The sequence below is a fragment of the Microcaecilia unicolor genome, chromosome 5 (assembly GCF_901765095.1).
Source record: "Microcaecilia unicolor chromosome 5, aMicUni1.1, whole genome shotgun sequence".
Taxonomy (NCBI): domain Eukaryota; kingdom Metazoa; phylum Chordata; class Amphibia; order Gymnophiona; family Siphonopidae; genus Microcaecilia; species Microcaecilia unicolor.
Genome location: NC_044035.1, coordinates 218,832,467 through 218,852,348, shown reverse-complemented (window position 1 = coordinate 218,852,348; position 19,882 = coordinate 218,832,467). Strand labels below are relative to the sequence as shown.

Sequence of the window (19,882 nt, the reverse complement as noted above, 5' to 3'; positions counted from 1 at the left end):
AGGCTCGTCTGTTCCCAAGGAAGTTCTGCACTACTAGCAGAAATGCATCCCAAGCTGCAAGTTCCAGAGGGTTGAGTTTTATTCTGAATGTGTCATCATACATTAGTTTGTTGATTTTGGGGCCAAAATTCCGGCCTTTATTTTAGCCTCAGTTTTCAGTGTGCTAAACATCCCCTTCAAATACTGTAAACCATTTCCATCATGATAAAGTGCAATTACACAATTTTTTATTAAACCAAGTTTAATGTGAAGTGGTGGAAGATAAACTTGAAGTGGATCGACCAGTGATTTGTGTTGTATATTGTACCGACCAACTGTGTGCTCGACTCTGAGAGGCCACTGTCTCATTTTGTAATGATTTTTGTCATCACAACTGTTCCATAGGCATAAGAAACACATATGCTTTGTGTACCCTAACTGCAGGCCAAGCAGTGCTACCCATTTCAGGTCTGCACAAATATTCCATTTATGTTCAGAGTATTTGATCATTTTCAAAATTAACTCCACAGAAGCATGGGTCCACTGGAGCCGACTCTGTGGGTGCTTGAGCACCCCCAATATTGAGAAAATTCCTTGTATGTGTCTAGGGAGGGGTTATTTTCATTGGGCTTAACACCCCCAATAATTTTGAAAAGTTGGCTCCTATGCATGGGTCTCTTTCATTCCAACCCCATTAGCCAATGGAACAGATGGTTTTTCGATACCATTGAGCAACAAGACAGCTTTCAAACTCGTTGTGCTAGAGTCTATGAATAGCCTCCATTCATCGGGAACATGTGTACCGTCTAACTCCATCATAAGACCATTTACATCAGTAAAGAAACAGACATCGCTTTTTATTGCATAGTATGCAGCTAACTTGGTGTGTCGATGATGAAAGTGTGAAGTTGTGGTGCTTCGTTGTAGCAAATTCCATTCCCAAAGTCTAGAAGCTAGCAGTTCTGACTTTTCTTTAGATAATGACAGATCTCTTACCAGATCATCTAAATCTGATTGGCTCAGCAAGTGCGGCTGACCCTCCAGTTGTTCTGGATCAGGAAATACATCATGCCAATCAACATCTTCTTCATCAGGATCAGAAGCGTCAGTTTCAATTGCCGTTGCTGCTGCGGGAGGGGCAGGCACTAGATTCTCTACATCATGTGGTACTGGTTTAAGAGCAGACTCACAGTCAGGATACACAATTTGTGACTTGTTTCTCTTTGAATATCTGGCGATTTTAGTCATGCAAAAATAACAGTCTGAATGGTGATTTTTCTGCTCACACCAAACCATTGGCACTGGAAAAGCCATTCCTTTCCTTTTACCATTCAACCACTGCGTTAGCCCAGAGTAACACACAGTGCAAGAAACATGAGGTGCCCAGCTTTTATCTTGATCTCCAATTTGACAGTCAAAGTAATACTTGTAAGCAACGTGCACTCGCTTTGTCAGATTCTTGCGCTGATCAGTGTATTTGCCACATATGTAGCAGAAATTGTCCGGATCGTTAACACATTTTGCATCTATCCATCTTGCCTTATATACTTACTGCTGACATCAGCCAACAGACCTGTCTGAGCGTGTCCAGACAGGTCCAGGCATGTCAGTTGGAATATTTCCAATATATAATGCATTAATATTATAAGTGAATAGGCTTTGCATGTATAACCTAAAATCTAGACGTGCCAGGCAAATCCGGAGTTCATATTTGGAATCTGCTGGTTCAATTTAGTATAAATCACATGTTTTTCTCTCAGTAGCAAAATCATTGTTGCGTTGTGAGAAGATCTCTATTTACACAGAAAGGTCAGAGTGAGGAAGTTTCCTCATTCCTCTTACTGTGTAAACAGAGAACTTCTGTTGACGTACAATGCTCTCTTATATTTCCTTTAATAATATTTAGGGAATAGCTAAGAGTGCAAGAACCAGGAACTTCTGCCTTGTACATATTTATTTTGTAGCCTGCTACCTTCCAAAAATGCAGGCATTCTTTAATCACCTCAGATAAGGTTAGCTGTGGACTGGTTAAGCTTAATGTTATGTCATCTGGAAAAAGTAAAATCTTATGAGATTCCTCACAAATGGAAGAAAACATGTGAAGATACTATGGAAACATTAGGATGTGCTGACTGCATATGATTGTTTGCAGATCCGTACATTTGTTAAACCTTCTGATGATCAGGAATTTCCTTTGAGAGGAGGAAGTAATATTATCACCTGGGATGGGAGCTTGATCTGAGAGCTTTGTGGCACTCTTCCACAAAATAGGGATTTTCACTGGGCAAAAGGCAGAAAAAGAAAACCTACATGATGTGAATGTGACCTCCGATAATGCAGTGTGGCAGAGAAAAAGAAAGCAATTAACCTGCAGGAGTTCCCCTACTCTGCTGTAAGCTTTTTCTGGTGTGAAAGTTCCAAAATGGCAGGCAAAGAAAGCACAAGGCATAGAGCTGAGGAGTGACATGGGGGGACTCGCAGCCAGAGCAAGAACACATGAGCAGATTTCATTGAGCAAGATTTGGTACTTGCTCTGAAGCCTTATATGTCACAGAGAAGAAGTGAGAGCAGTCAGACACCGCAAATGTGGGCTGCTGCCTTGAGGACATCAAAACAAAGGTTGATGAATATGTGGAAGCCCTGACATCAATAGAAAGCCAGAAGAAAACATTTAAGTAAGGTGTGAGGCGGTTTATAGAACACTGCCCCTCACCCTTAAGAATAGTCTCTCAGATAGCCTGAGCCACCTTAAGAACACTAGACCCGCCCTGGGAGGAAATGAGCCGGGAACAGTGGGAAATATAAAGCACAGGGCTAGACTGAGGTTAAGGAGGCCCCGGGAAAGAAGAATTGAAGCCCCAGCATATGCCACTACAACTTATGTTTGATGATTGTGCCTAGCCACTTTTGTTTCCTGTTTGAGACTTGCAAGCCTTGCTCTGAGGTCTGGGTGTGAATAACCGAGAAGGGAGCCCCACCAGCCACAGACTGTGTTCTGGGCCTGCCAGCCAGAGGCCAGCTTAAGACTGTGCTTCTTGAACTACAGAGGCGTTTTACCTTGTGTTCATGTCCCTTTGATGTAATAGGCCTCAGGATTCAATTAAATAAACACTTGTCTTCATTTATATCCCTTTGTCTGGCTGTGTTATTTCACAGGCCTACCCTCAACCCTCACTCGGGGTATCACACAAGGCTAATAAAGAGTTAGCAGATAAAGTGAAGGATCTAGAAAAATGAAGCCTAAGATGCAATTTGAGATTCAGATGAGTGCCAGAAAATGATGAATATGTGGATTCTTTGGATGTGGTGCAGAAGATCACTAAGCTATTCTGGCTGCTGAGGAACATGGAGAACAGGAGGACTGTGCTGAGTTCAAGAGACCCCCACAGATCCCTAGGATCACCAAAACCTAATCTACTCAGAGATGATATAGCTTGTTTTCACAGCTACAGGCTCAATGAGAAGGAAGCAGCCAAAGTTCAATTGATAGGAGCATTGTTCTGGGAGCCACATTAAATTGAGGTGATTATAGCCATCTCCCCTGTCATATCATAGAAGGAAAAGGAATTTAAAGAGATTATATGAAAAACTGAGAGGGGAGAATGTGAGGTATAAATGGTTACACTTGTTTGGCCCGGCTTTTACAGTTAGACACACCATGTATTAAATAAAGCCAAGAAAGTATATTTTGAGCAGGGTAAATCAGGACAGACTATTCCTAGCAAGGCAAAAATCCCATTCCCTTAGGAGTAAAATAGCCAAAATTCATGAGATTTCTAACCCTACTCTGGTTTGTCTCAATGGTGACCCATCTGTGTGTGATTGGGATATCATTCATCTTCCCTAGAAGGATCTTGTCACAAAAGCATGTGTTTCAATAAGAACCCAAACTCTTCTCTCCTTCTTGTCTCAGCAATCCCTAGTTAGACACCTTGCTCCCCCCCACCCCCCGTCCCCAGTCACAACAGCCTTACAAGGCTCTCTTTGTGGTTAGGATTCTTCAAAGACCATTCAAGATCCCCCAATGGGAGAGCTCTTAATTAGCCCTCTGTCAATCTATGGCTAATTACCTTTGTGCTTAGAGCAGCAGGTTTGGATCCAGGAAAGCCAAGGTCCAATATTTCCCTCTGAGATCTCGGACAGCTCCCTAAAACTTCATAGCCTCTTGTACAAAACTAGAGGACCATGGTGACTTGGCTGTGTCTTACTCATTTGACAATGTATTTTCCCAGTGCAGAGCACAATGGCAGAATATTTCACACTAATAGAATAAGGCAACATGTATTTTAAATTGCAACCTGTCACTGGTTCAGGAACATAGCATCTGACAATAATCTGTGTGGGGATCAAGCCAAGGGCCTTCAATCTGATGGGTTTCTAATCAATAAGTCAAATGACAAAATGCTGTCAACTCTGCTATAGGACATCTTTCCCATCTTATAATTCTTTGGAGTTTCAAGATCATGTAGTCTTTCATACCCATAGAGGTCCTTATTACCCCAGGGACAATGGATCGACAAAAAAACTTAAAGGCAAATGTCATGAAAGCCTAGCCACCTGACTGGGGCTACCCCACGGACACATAGGTTTGCTTGTACCTGCCACTTGTGCTTTACACTATCACCCTCCTCCCACAGACCCAACACACAAACCACCAGGATTCTTAGTCAGTCCAGACAAGCAGAGGCGAAACTAAACATGTCTATTGTCATAAAAAATTAGAACAATGAACAGAAAAGTTGCAAATAGCAAACAGTAACAAGTGAAATATGGATCAATTATAACACTATCTAAACATTTGTTTACTATCTAAATAGTACCTGGGGAGATCAAGACATATAGCTGCTTATTAAATATAACTGTTCACAGATGGAAAAGTCAGTATTAACCAGTTGAATGATCTTGATGATATTGTGCTTTCTAGCAGCTTAAAGCTGTTCACAAGTTCAGCCGAACAAAAGCCGTAAAGACATTTAAATACAAGACACAATGTCTTAAATTTAACTCTATTCAGGACTGGGAACCAGTGTAACCTAGCCAACAAAAGGGGAAACTATTCGAATATCTAAATATCAACCTGGCCGCTGAATTCTGTATCATCTGTAACCTATTCATTTGTTTAACTGTAAGTCCTACATACAAATAATTGCCATTGGAGGGAAGAATCGAGAATTGTACTATAAAGTGTACAGATGAGAAATAAGAATGTATTAAGTGAAGTTGTTTAAGCTTATAATAAGTACAGTATTTTTTTTTTACCTGAGGTTCCATAGATAGTGAATAGTCAAGTATAACACCTAACACCTTAGATTCCTGATCTACTCAAAAGTTCATTAACTTTAATATGTTGAAGGTCATGGGTAGACATGTGATACTTGTGTGAAAACAACCTGTGAAATGATATTATAGATTAAATTTGGCAGTACACTTACCCACTTTTGTAATGTAGAAGGGAAGCCAGAAGAGGAAAGTATAATTCACCAGTTTAGCAAAAAGTAAGCAGAGAGAGAATTCCACAACGCCCTGGGGGAAAACAAAGCCAAAGTCACTTACGCTAATCTGTCACTTTACAATAAACCTTCCAATCTCAGGTCTTCTGCTTCATTATCCTTTAAATTTATGCTAATAGTTTCTATTACTTAATTCTCTCATATAGAAAGACAGATATACATGTGAGAGAATGAAAATGAAGCAGGCATACTCTGGCCGATATTCAGCTTGCTAACCGCTAATATTCAGCAGGAGATAGCTGACTATCGCCACTGAATATTCTCCATTAGCGCATAGTGATTAACCTGTTATATCGCGCAATATAACTGGATATCAGTACGTATAAAAGCGCTGGTCTGCTAAGTTTAGGGACCAAATGGGATTACCTGCTATAAATTTAATTGGCCAGCGCTGAATATTGACATAGCCAGTTAAGAGGGAACTGGCCAAAAACACTCTGATATTCAATGCTGGTCACCAGAAACAGCCCGGCATTGAATAACTGGGAGTCAGCGCCGATTGTGGCACTTTGGTGGGCTGCCTCCTGCATGCTGAATATCGGCTTCACTGAGCACAATTTTTAAAGGGATTTCCATAAGTCAATGGAGATTTACTTGTAGAGAATTCCTATTTGAAAAATGTCCCCATCTCTCAGCAGGTAAAAGTATGCACAGTATGATTATTTTTATCCACTGGAAAAGGTGATGAAGATAGGAATACCAAGGCAGGTGGAGGAAGAACAGGCACAGAGCATTCAATTTAAAAGCCCCTTATATAGTTATGGTGGATATATTTATTTGGTTGTTATTGGGATTTATTAACAGCCTTTATAAAGAGATTCCCCAAGGCAGCGTAAAACAGTACAGCTTGACCTAATGCTTACAATTTTCTTAACAGCATAACATAGGAAAATAATGAAACATAAGCAATCAGGTAAAAATGGAGATAGCAAATTGAATCCTAGTAATAGGACTAAGATGATGCAGTATCAGAGATAAACGCTTAATAGTGCTGTAAAACAATCATATAACAGAAAAACAGGTGTCAGCAGAATATGAATGATACCAAGAGACAATACAAAAATGGGCATACATTAAAACATTCATGGGTCGATATTCAGCCTGTGGCAGCTGACCGCCGAAGACAGAATTAGTCCCAGATATTCGTAAGAACATAAGAGTAGCCATATTGGGTCAGACCAATGGTCCATCTAGCCTAGTATCCTGTTTTTCAAATAGTGGCCAAGGCAGGTCACAAGTACCTGGCAGAAACCCAAATCATGGCAACACTCCATACTACAAATCCCAGGGCAAGCAGTTGCTTCCCATGTCTGTCTCAATAGAAGACTATGGACTTTTTCTCCAGGAACTTGTCCAAACCTTTTCCAAACCCAGATAAACTGACTGCTGTTACCACATCCTCAGGCAAAGTGTTCCAGAGCTTAACTATTCGTTTAGTGAAAAAAAATATTTTCTCCCATTTGTTTTAAAAGTATTTCTGTGTAACTTCCTCGAGTGTCCCCTAGTCTTTCCATTTTTCAAACGAGTAAAATATCAATGTACTTTTACTCATTCTACGCCACTCAGGATTTTGTAGACCTGGCATTGAATATCCTGGGCAAATTCCTCAAGTGCTAGCTGCCGGGTCTTATAGAGGTCCCAGCTGAATGTTGGCCTGGACCCACATAAGCAGATGTGCCCTCTTCTGATGCCCGCTCCTCCCCACCCCTCAGAAGCAAAAGAAGCCTCCCCCTTATGGATCCCCCTGCCTCCTCCCTCAATGGTAGTGGGTTACCTGCCAGTTTCCCTGGTGGTCCAGTGGGGAAATGGGCAGGAGCAATGCCAACTCATTCCTGACCATTGTGGCAACCTCCCTAAAATGACTGCTATGACCTCTGGCGTCAGCTTTGTGGTACTTCTAAATACCATGAGGCTGCCACTAGGTGGTGCAGCAGCCAATTTAGAGAGGCTGTTTCAATGGGCAGGAGCAAGTGGACATTGCTCCTGCCCAATTCCCCACTGGACTACCAGGGAAACAGGCAAGTAAGCCTGCTACCATTGGAAGGGGGCGGGAGTGAGCAGGCATGAGAATGGGGGGCTTGAAAGCATTTGGGGAGGAGGAAGAGAGTGCTTGCTGTGCTTCTGGGTGGGGGATCAGAAAAGGGAGTTCTGGAAATTTCTGGGGGGGGGGGGGGGGGTTGACAGGGAGAGAGGAGGATGACAGAAATTCAGGTCAGGATCTGGAAGTTAACCGGGCATCAGCTGATATTCAGACCAGTTCCCGGTTGACTTTACTGCATAAACTTAGGACAGTCTTTTTTCTGTCCTAACTTTAAGCAATTTCTCAGCCAGTTAGCAGACTGAAAATCTGTGCTAACCGGCTAGGGTTCTACACTGCCCTAACTCCACCCCCAGACTAGCTTGTTTTAGCATGGGCAATTAGAACGGGGTATTCAGCGGTACTGTCCTGGCCGTTTAATTCTCATTGAAAATCAACCCTTCAAACAACAGATATAATGCTAACACTTTCATACAATATAATGAAACATAATAATAATAAAATAATAATAAAAAAAATATAATGAAACATAATAGACAGTCAACAGGCAAGTGCAGTTGAGATATATAGATGGGATAAGACGGGTAGAACAAAGACATGGGATCAGTAGACGGGTGGTCAAAGTGAAGCCAAATTATATGTACAGTTGAATATGATATGAGGAACTGGTCTAAGTTACAGAGTGTAAGTGGATAGTCTCTTTTCTACCTACTTCAAAGCAGGTGCAAATGTATGTGCTAAATATGAGGCCTCATTCCCCCAGTTGGGTGTATTTTCATAAAGGTATCTTTCATGGGCCGAAAGATTTCAAGCTCCGTGTCATGTAGGCTTTTAAAACTTCCTTGTTGTTGGGGGGGGGGGGGGGGTTCGTTTTTTTTTTTTTTTTTAACTATAATTCTCTCACCTCTCTTTTTTTGAGTACTGTTTGGCATTCCTTTCCTTTTCAAACTTTGTCTTTTTTTTTTTTGGTATAGATATTATACATTGCTTTGTTAACCTTGTGAGGAAAGGCGCTTATTTAAGTCTTAATAAATCAAATCAAATCTATCTATCCCCAAACCAGTTCTGAGGACCCCACAGTCAGTCAGGTTTTCAAAACATCCACAGTGAATATGCATGACAGAGATCTGATTGTACCAGATCAATGTTTCCCCAGTTAGAACATAAGAAAATAAGAGTGGCCATACTTGATTAGACCAATGGTCCCTCTAGCCCAGTATCCTGTTTTCCAAACAGTGGCCAAGCCAGGTCACAAGTACCTGGCAGAAACCCAAATTGTGGCAACACTCCACACTACAAATCCCAGGGCAAGCAGCTGCTTACCACGTCTGCCTCAATAGCAGACTACGGACTTTTTCTCCAGGTATTTGTCAATACCTTTTTTAAACCCAGATACACTGACCACTGTTACCACATCCTCCGGCAAAGAGTTCCAAAGCTTAACTATTTGTTCAGTGAAAAAAAACTTTCCTCCTATTTGTTTTAAAAGTATTTCCACATAACTTCCTCGAGTGTCCCCTAGTCTTTGTAGTTTTGGAATGAGTAAAAAACTGATTTACTTCTACTCGTTCTACACCACTCAGGATTTTGAAGACCTCAATCATATCTCCCCTCATACGTCTCTTTGCCTAGCTGAAGATTCCTAAGCTCTTTAGCCTTTCCTAATACGAGAGCAGTTCCATCCCCTTTATTATTTTGGTCGGTTGTCTTTGAACCTTTTCTAATTTCACTACCAGGCTTATTTTTGAAACAGAAGGGCGCCCATCTTTCAACACAAATCGGGAGATGGGCGTCCTTCTCCCAGGGTCACCCAAATCCGCATAATCGAAAGCCAATTTTGGGCGTCCTCAACTGCTTTCCATCGCGGGGACAACCAAAGTTCCCAGGGGCATGTCGGAAGCATAGCGAAGGTGGGACTGGGGCACGCTTAACACATGGGCGTCCTCGACCGATAATGGAAAAAAGAAGGGTGTCCCTGACGAGCACTTGGCCGACTTTACTTGGTCCTTTTTTCCTTGCGACCAAGCCTCAAAAAGGTGCCCGAACTGACCAGATGACCACCGAAGGGAATCGGGGATGACATCCCCTTACTCCCCCAGTGGTCACTAACCCCCCTACCACCCTAAAAAAAACTTTTAAAATATTTTTTGCCAACCTCAAATGTCATACCCAGCTCCCTGGAGCAGTTTTAGTGGGTACTGCAGTGCACTTCAGGCAGGCAGACACAAGCCCACCCCCCCCCCCACCTGTTACTCTTGTGGTGGTAAATGTGAGCCCTTCAAAACCCACCAGAAACCCACTGTACTCACATGTAGGTGCCCCCCTTCACCACTTAGGGCTATGGTAGTGTTGTACAATTGTGGGGAGTGGGTTTTGGGGGACTCAGCACCCAAGGTAAGGGAGCTATGCACCTGGGAGCAATTTGTGAAGTCCACTGCAGTGCCCCGTAGGGTGCCTGTTTGGTGTCCTGGTATGTCAGGGGGACCAGTGCACTACGAATGCTGGCTCCTCCCACGACCAAAGGGCTTGTTTTTGGTCGTTTCTGAGATGGGTGTCCTCGGTTTCCATTATCGTTGAAAACCGGGGACGACCATCTCTAAGGACGACCATCTCTAAGGTCGACCTAAATGTTTTGGCGCCCCTGACCATATTATTGAAACGAAAGATGGACGCCCATCTTGTTTTGATAATACGGGTTTTCCCGCCCCTTCCCGAGGACGTCTTGCGAGGATGCCCTCAGGAAAACTTGGGTGCCCCATTCGATTATGCCCCTCTATATCGTTTTTGAGATATGGTGACCAGAACTGAATACAATACTGAATGTGTGGACGCACCATAGAGTGATACACAGACATTATGGTGTTTTCGGTCTTATTCACCCATCCCTTTCCTAATAATTTCTAGGCATCCTAATTGCTTTTTTGGCTGCCGCCGCACACTGAGCAGAAAATTTCAGCATATTATCTACAAGGACACCCAGATCTTTTTCTTGAGTGTTGACCCCCAAGGTGGACCCTAGCATCACAAAACTATGATTTGGATTATTCTTTCTAATGTGCATCACCTTGTATTTGTCCACATTAAATTTCAACTGCCATTTGGATGCTCAGTCTTCCAATTTCCTAAGGTCTTCCTGTAATATTTCACAGTCAGCACATGTTTTACAAAGCAATTCAAGGTTGTTATCATCTGCAAATCTGATCACATCACGTGTCGTTCCGATTTCCGTATCGTTTATAAATATGTTTAATAGTACCGGATCCAGTACAGATATCTGCAGCACTCCACTGTTCACTCTCCTCCATTGACAGAAACGACCATTTAACCCTACCCTCTGTTTTCTGTCCAATAACCAATTCCTAATCCACACCAAAACCTTGCCTCCTATCCCATGACTCTTTAATTTTCTCAGGAGTCTCTCATGAGGAACTTTATCAAAAACTTTCTGAAAATCTAAATATACTAAATCAACCAGCTCACCTTTATCCACATGTTTATTCACGCCTTCAAAGAAATGAAGCAAATTGGTGAGGCAAGACTTCCCTCAGCTAAACCCATGCTGACTCTGTCCCATTAAAAAATGTTTGTCTACGTGTTCTGTATTTTTATTCTTTATAATAGTTTCCACTATTTTGCCCGGCACTGATGTCAGGCTTACTGGTCTATAATTTCCTGGATCACCCCTAGAACCCTTTTAAAAAATCGGTGTCACATTGGCCACCCTCCAATCTTCAGGTACTACGGACGATTTTAATGACAGGTTACATATTACTAACAGCAGATCAGTAATTTCATACTCAAGTTCTTTGAGTATCCTTGAATGTATGCCAACCAGTCCAGGTGATTTACTACTCTTTAATTTGTCAATTTGGCTCAGTATGTCTTCCAGGTTCACCAAGATTTCTTTTAGTTCCTCTGCATCATCACCCTTGAAAATCAATTCCAACACAGGCAGATCTGTAACTTCTTCTTCCGTAAAGACAGAAGCAAAGTATTCATTCAGTTTCTCCGCTATGGCCTTGTCCTCCCTGAGCACCCCGTTTCCTTCTTCGTGACCTAACGGTCCCACGGATTCCCTCACAAGCTTTCTGCTTCTGATGTATCTGAAAAAGTTGTTACTGTTAGTTTTAGCCTCTGCGGCAAGTTTCTCTTCATATTCTCTTTTAGCCTTCTTTATTAATGCTTTGCATCTGACTTGCCAGTGCTTATGCTGCTTCTTATTTTCTTCATTTGGTTTCTTTTTCTATTCTTTGAAGGACAATCTTTTGGCTGTAATGGCCTCTTTTACTTCACCTTTTAACCATGCTGGCTGACATTTTCTCTTCTTTCCACCTTTGCAAATATATGAAATGCATCTGCACTGGGCTTCCAAAATGGTATTTTTGAATAACGTCCATGCCTGATTTAATGTCCTAACCTTTGCAGCTGATCTTTTTAGTTTCTATTTAACCATTTTCCTCATTTTATTATAGTAACCCTTTTGAAAATTAAATGCAGATACAATAGATTTCCTTTGCGAGTTCATCCCAGATAGTAGATCAAACTTGATCATGTTATGATCACTATTTCCCAGAGGACCCAACACCGCCATCTCACGCACTATGCCCTGTATGCCACCAAGGACCAGATCCAAAATGGTTCCCCCTCTCGTTGGTTCCTGCAGCAGCTGCTCCAAGAAGCAGTTGTTTATTACATCCAGAAATGTTATCTCCCTGGCACTCCCTGATTAACATTTATCCAGTCAATATTGGGTTAATTGAAATCACCCATTATTATAGCATTTCCCAATTTGCCAGCTTTCCTAATCTCTGTAAACATTTCTTCATCCATCTGTTCGTTCTGTCCTGATGGATGGTAGTACAGCCCTACAAGAATACTCCTTCCCTTCACACATGGAATTTCTGTCCATAGTGATTCCACGCTGCTATCTGTGTCATGTGAAATGTTTATTTTATTTGACTCAATTCCCTCTTTAACATATAGTGCAACCCCCGCCCCTCCAATTTGATACTCTCTATCATTGTGATACAATTTGTACCCTGTTAACACTGTGTCCCATTGATTATCCTCTTTTCACCAAGTCTCTGAGATGTCTATTATATCTACCTCATCATTTAGTGCTATATATTCTATATATTCTAATTCTCCCATCTTACTTTTTAGGCTTCTAGCATTTATATACAGGCACTTCAAATTGTGTTTTTTCCTTTGATCTACAAGTTGCTTAGAAGTTGAAGGGGATAATGCGCATCCTTTATCCTGCTCTCTCATTAAGCACTCTTGGCTTACTATCACCATTGTTGAAATGTCTCTACTGGGATTCTCTAAATGTCCTGTTTCAATAGCATCCTTCCAGAACCTCCCTCCCACATTTTCCTATGTCATTAGTACCCACATGTACCAAGACAGCCGGCTCCCCCCCCCCAGCACTATTTAAGATCCTGTCTAGGTGACTCTTGAGGCCCACCACCTTCGCACCAGGCAGGCAAGTCACCAGGTGATCCTCACGTCCACCAGCCACCCAGATATCTATAAGCCTAATCAGTGAATCACCAACTACAACAGCTGTCACAACCCTTCCCTCCTGGGCAGTTCTTGGAGACATATTCTCAGTGGAAGAGGATAGTACATCCTATTTCACCAGGGTGATGCTCTCCTTTTAGGAGACCTCCATTTTCCAAGGCAGCACAGGGGCTGCCAGACTGGAGGTGGGACTTCTCTACAACATCCCTGTAAGTCTCCTCTATATACCTCTTTGTCTCCCTCAGCTCCACTAAGTCTGCTACTCTAGCCTCAAGAGAACGGACCCGTTCTCTGAGAGCTAGGGAGCTCTTTGCATTGGGCACACACATATAACCGCTCACCAACTGGGAGATAATCATACATGTGACACTCAATGCAAAAGACTGGATAACATCCCTCTTACTGCTGGACTGCTGACTCCATCTAAGTATTTTTGAGTTTTTCAAGAATTTAAAACTTGCTAAGGTATTAAGGATATTAGCCTAATATAAAAATGTCTTTAGTTTATATGGTATATTGTGTGATTTATTTAGTGTTTCCTTCTTAGGAAGTATTGAAATTAAAACTCTGTAAGAACACTCCTCGCTTGTTATCCTACTTAAAATAACTGACAATATATGAACAGTTGTGCCAGGGGTGGGCGGGATGAGGTCTAAACTAGTGTCATGTTTTCAAGGCAGAAACTAGGTTCGTGAGCCCTTGGGCCGCTGCCAAGGGGCGGCAGCGGCAGGCAAAACCACTCCGCACCAGAGACAAGGCAGCACTCTGACAGGGACAGCTAGACTTCACCTGCACTTGACCGCCCTTCCCCAGGAGTTGAGCCCCTGGGTGTAGGCGGCCGGCAGGACTTACCAGACAGGGCACGCACAGGATACAACTAGGCTGAACAGGGACTGAGGGTCAGAAGGGAAAGGAATATACATGGGCAGCAAGGCAGGAAACAGGGCTAGGACTCACAGACAGACAATGGCAGGAAATGGACAGGCTTAAGGGTCAGGACTGAAAGCTGCAAAGCAGCCACTAAGAAAGGAAACACAGACAGGTAAGAGACAGAACTGAAAGCTGCCAGGCAGCCACTAAACAAGAGGCACAGACAACCAAGAACTAGACAGAGAAATACAAACAAGAAACAAGACTGGAAAACAAGCAATACAGTACAAGATAAACTACACAAAGACTAGACTAGAATCAGGCAAGAATCTCAGACAATAAACTGGACTAGGCAGAAGTGCACAGAGCACACCCACATACCAGGGACCTTAGACGATGCAAAGGCAAACACAGAAGTTTCTAGGTGATTAATAAAGCCCATCAGCACCTGAGGCTCAAGCTGCAGCAATCCCAAGGCAACTACGGGTGCTGTTCAGGCACAAACAAGAAAGACAAGTCTGGCAGCCTGGAAGATCCGGATCTGACTGGGCTGAAGCCTGGAATGGGTAGGGACAGCAAGACAGTCTATGGCAGCCACTGGTTCTGGCCACCAGAGGGCAAGGGGAGCACAAACCAAGAAGCAGGCAGAAAGCATACTGAAGCATAGAGAGGCTCAACATACACAGGTGCAGCACAGTGGAGGAATCAGAGCCATGATGGAAGCAGCCAGCACAAAGAGACAGAGCTAACTCAGGAAGACCAGACAAAAGCCAGTTTAGAAGCTGACCGCCAGAAATAAGGTAAGCCTGAGAGGGGTCACGACCACAGACGTGACAACTAGGTCCAGCAGTGCCTGCTAGAGGCTATCTGTTAATGCTGTGGTACAAAGTTCAAGTTTTAAAACTAGGGAGAAAAGAGTATGGAGATTAGTTGATAAAGTTTGCTTTTTTATATTTTTATTCTGCCTATCACTAACCAACAATTCCTCTTTTACACCCCAAAGCACAAGGTAAAATAACGTTCACTTACCAGAGAAATGTCCTGTTCTCTTAGAACTTCTCAGAAAGAAAGAAGAACTTCTCAGTTGGTCCTGGAGTACCCCCTTGAAAGTTAAGTTTTCAAGATATCTACAATGAATGTGCATGAAAGAGATTTGCATACAATGGAGGAAGTATATGAAAATCAATCTCATACATATTCATTTTGGACACTGCATTATATCTCCAATGTATGCACATTGATCTCATGCATATTCATTGTGGATATATTAAAAGCCAGATTGTGTGGTCTCCAGAACAGGTTTGAGAAGCCCTGACACACTGTATATGCACATACATACATACTTCATTACTGCAACATTTGTTGTATTAATCTGATTATTTCAATCTGTAGTCAAACACTTTGCAAACTAAAAAGAAACAAAACAAAATACCCCCCCCCCTGTTTATGGTGACCCCATAATTACAAAGATGGGACATTTCTATGGATAGGGGCTATTTGCAGGTTGGTAGGACTTTTTCTGTTTTCATTCAAAGCTATTGCCTCAGTTACAGCTTCTACCTCAGTGCAGACAGAAAATGTGATCCAAGGAGAGGGGCTGCTCCATGTGCGAAATGTATGCAGCTTGAATCCCTCACGAAAGAAGTGGAATAACAGAGAGGAAGTGGCAAGGTTGACAAGCATCTGCGAGAATGAGAAATCAATGAAATGCTTCATGAGGCATCACAGATCTCCAGCAGTGGGGAAGAAGCTGTACTGAAAGAGGACAACTGGACACAGATCATGAGATACTGCAGGATCAATACCATAACGCCTCCTGCTCTTGAACTGAAGAACTGGTATGCAGCCCTGGAAGTGGAGGAGGTGAGAGCATCCTAGTGACAGAAGAAAATGAAGCTAGAAATCCCCAAAGTTGCTGGATCAGTGACCAATAGGAAGTGAAAGGTAGAGGTGGTTGGTAGTTACCTTCTGATTGGTTGTTCCCTTCTGAGGGGTACAGAGGCATCCATTTGCAGACCAGACATGATGTCCCTAGAGGTATGCTATCTGCCAAGTGCCAAGGTTCAAGATGTTATGGAGAGCTTGCCAAGACTCATCAAGTCTAATGACTATTATCCAATGTTGCTCAACCATGTTGGTAAAAATGATACTGCTAGGTACCCCTCCAAATGTACCCCTCAAAAGTGACTTAATGGCTCTGCGAGAGAAGGTAATCAGACAGGTGCACAGGTGATGTTCTCATCAATCCTCCCTGTCGAGATAAAGGCCAAAGCAGAGAAGCTTCGTTGAGAGCATTTTAGCTTCCTGGATCATGGGATGATTTTCCAAGGGCAGCTGAGCAGAGATGGTATCCATATATCAAAGAAGGGAAGAAGTGCCTTCAGTGCTAGCTAAATTAAAGGTGAACAAAACGAGGGGCCTGATGGCATACATCCGAGGGTACTGAAGGAAGTTAGGGAAGTTCTGGCAGCTCCCCTGGCTGATCTTTTCAATGCATCTTTCGAGTCAGAAGTGGTTCTGGATAACTGGAGAAGGGAGGATGTGGTCCATCTCCACAAAAGTGAAAGTACAGAAGAGGTTGAGAACTACAGGCTGGTAAGTCTGACTTCTGTGGTAAGTAAATTAATTGAAACACTTTTAAAACAGAAAATAGTGAAGTTTCTGCAATCCATGGTTTTCAACCCAGTCCTCAGGGACATTCTATGGAGACATCTTGAAAACCCAGACTGGCTGGGTGTGCCCTGAGGACTGGATTGAAAACCCTGATAAGAGTATTGTTCTGTCCTGGAAAGGGTTACCAGATGCCTTCAGGTCATGGAGAAGGACAGAATGTCACAGCTCTGCCATGGCCCCACATCCTGGCTCACCTTGTTTTTCGATGGTTGGGTTCCTGACGTCTTTGGCCCGCTGGTATCCCCTTCTGCCTTGTTGACCCACTGGCATGGCCGTCTCTGGTGGCCCTGTGGCTTGCAGCTCTGTTCCCATGGTGTACTGCGGACACTAGCCTTCCTAGGCGCAGGCGCTCACAGGATGTACTTTTAAAGGGCCCACTGGCAGAACTTCTGGACATCTGCAGCAGCCATCATTTTTGGATCTGGGGTTATTTAAGGGAGTCCCTGACTTCCTTCAAGGCCCTCACAACAGGTTTCCAGGAGCTGTGCCTTGTCTAGCCTTGCCTCGTGTGTCTTCATGTTTCTGCTTTTACATGCCTCCAAGTTCCAGCCTTGCCTTCCATGTCTCCAAGTTCCAGCCTTGCCTTGCCTCGTCTCCGACACCAGTCCTGCCTTGTCTCCAGCTCCTGCTCAGCTTGTCCCCTGCCCCAGTCCTGTCTTGTCCTGTTTGGTCTTGTCTGGATCCAGTTTTTGCCTTGCCCCCTTGCCTTGTCTGGATCCAGTTCTTTCCCTGCTTGCCTTGTTCTGCCTTGCCTCATCTAGATCCAGTTCTAGCCTTGTCTGTCTTGTTCTACCTAGCCTTGTCTGCCTTGCCTAGTTCTAGCCTTGTCTTCAACCAAGTCCAGTTCAAGTTCTGTCTGCCTTGTCTTCTGCTATGCCTTGCCCGTTTCCAGGCAGAGTCTGCCTTGTCTAGTACTTTGCCTACTGCTGTGCCCAGCCTGTGTGACTCCCCTGCAGCTAGCTGGTTCCCAGCTATGGCCCAAGGGCTCACTTTCCCAGAGTCTGTGACACTGAACCAGTCTGGTAATGCAATAGAAGTAAAACCCAGACTGGCTCAGTGTGTCCTCAATGACCTGGATGCTAGAGCCAGACCCCTGGCCTGCCTTCCATGTACAATAGCACAAGTCAGAATAAAAAAACAACATTTTAAAATCATTTTTATTAATTAAATCATCAGACATCATTATGTAATTCTTCTTGGAAGGGGGCTGGCGCCAGGGAAAATTAACTATTTTTGACTTGGGGGCAGGCCCATATTTGAATCCTGGACCCTGGGTGATGTGACCGATGGGGATTGGGGCGGGTGTAGTGGGGCAGGATTAAATGCAGGTTATCATGTTGTTGAACACCACATGAAGCATCTGCTTGAAAGGGATTGGATTGGAGAAGGTCTTGTCATAAAGGGAGCGGAGGAGAAGAATTTTGTCACATAGATTTTGGCATCTGCTTGAAGGGGATTGGATAGGGGAAGATCTTATCATGGGGGGGGTGGGGAGAAGAATTTTTTCATGTGGATTTTGCAGACCCTAACCACTGATGTCTAGGAAGAGCAGGAGAGTGGTTTCTTTTTCAGAGTATTCAACTTGTGGAACTAGGGGAGAAGATAGAAAGGAAATTAAGCTAGGCTTGAGCACAGGGGCACGTGGCAAAAATAGGCCACCTGCCTGATAGTGTGTGTGTGTGTGTGTGTTCCTGTTCTTACAGGAAAGCTGACAAAACAAGAGGCATATTTTCAAAGCACTTAGCCTTCCAAAGTTCCATAGAAACTTATGGAACTTTGGAAGACGAAGTGCTTTGAAAATATGCCTCCAAGTCGCTCTCTCTCTTTCTGTCAGTAGTAGCTGGAACAGAGGAGGAAGAAAGAAAAATCTGGAACCTGACTACAATAGGCGGCCCATGGCTGTTAAAGTGAGGTAATTCTTCTTTACACTTCTCATAGGACAAAGCTGCCTAGCAAAGTTTTTTTTTCTCTGTCAATAGTAGCAGGAACTAGGGAGGGGGACAGACAATTCTGGAATCTGACCTCTGGCTGTTAGTGTAGTATGTCTTCTTTGCACTTCCCATAGAACAAAGCTGCCTACCCAAGTTGCTCTCTCTTTCTGTCAGTAGTAGCAGGAACTGGGCAGAGGGACAGACAGCTCTGGAATCTGACCGAAGTATGTCCTTGGCAGCAACCTGGCTGCTAAAGTGTAGTACGTTTTCTTTGCACTTCCCATAGAACAAAGCTGCCTACCAGAACTGGGGAGGGGGACAGACAATTCTGGAATCTGACCTTGGTGGCGACCTGGCTCATTGTTAAAGTGTAGTGAATCTTCTTTGCACTACTCATAGGACCAAGCTGCCTACCACAGTTTATCTGTTTCAGTGCTTGTAGTAATATAACTTTTCAACCCTCAAATATGTTTTCTAAGCATAAACGTGCAGCAATAGCAGAGTCATTATATTTTTATTTAAAAAAGAAAACAGGAAAAGGTTTGAAAAATATGTGATGATACAGAAAGTCAGAGTAGTCTACAGTGAGAAGATGAGTCATCAAGTAGTGAATCAGAAATCTTTGACAGTGATGATGATCAGAACCAAGACAGTGAGTATACAAATACATTATATACAGAAAACACTGACAGCGACCAGGCTACCATCAGTACCAACTCCTCACCAGGTCCAAGTGACATTTCTCAGACCAAAAAAGAAATTCTAACACAGCCTTTATTAAAACATTTTCCGTTAACAAAATATTCCAGTCCTGGAAACATTTCAACCCAGCTTGGTATAAACTTTACCCCTGGTTAGAGTACAGTGTTACAGAAAATGCAGTATTCTGTTTTGTTTGTTGTATGTTTGGTGGAAGAAGTAATAGTGAAAATGTATTTACACATAGGGGATACAATAACTGGAGAAAAGCAACTTCTAGTAATTCAGGACTAAAATTACATAATCGAAGCTCTGGACACAAAGACTGCATGGTGACGTGGGAAAACTTCAAACAGAAAAGAAAATCAAAAGTTGCCTCAGTCTTATATGTGATGCTCAAAGAGCTCATTAAAGGAAACAGACATTACATTGCAACTTTTGCAGAAGTACTATTATTAACAGCTACCCAAAAGAGATGATGGTGAGGAGATGTGAAGTGAGGGTGAGGGGCTGTACCATGAGCGTTATGAAGAGAGAGTGAGAGGCTGGACCATGGGAAAGGAGGAGAGGGGGTTTTGTAAAGAGAGAATGAGGTGCAGGACCATGTGGGTGGTGTGAAGTGATAGTGAAGTGCAGGTATAGAACCATAGGGGAATATG

At 43.1% G+C, this 19,882-nt stretch overlaps 1 protein-coding gene across 2 annotated transcripts in view; it reads right to left on the bottom strand.

Annotated features, from left to right (window-relative positions):
* SLC37A1 (solute carrier family 37 member 1) overlaps positions 1-19,882 on the bottom strand; it is a 260,315-nt gene that overhangs the window by 43,638 nt on the left and 196,795 nt on the right. For both annotated transcript variants that reach the window (XM_030203782.1, XM_030203783.1), the window contains one exon: positions 5,412-5,502. In XM_030203782.1, coding sequence (XP_030059642.1) covers positions 5,412-5,502 — 91 coding nt within the window. The remainder of the gene's footprint in view (positions 1-5,411; positions 5,503-19,882) is intronic.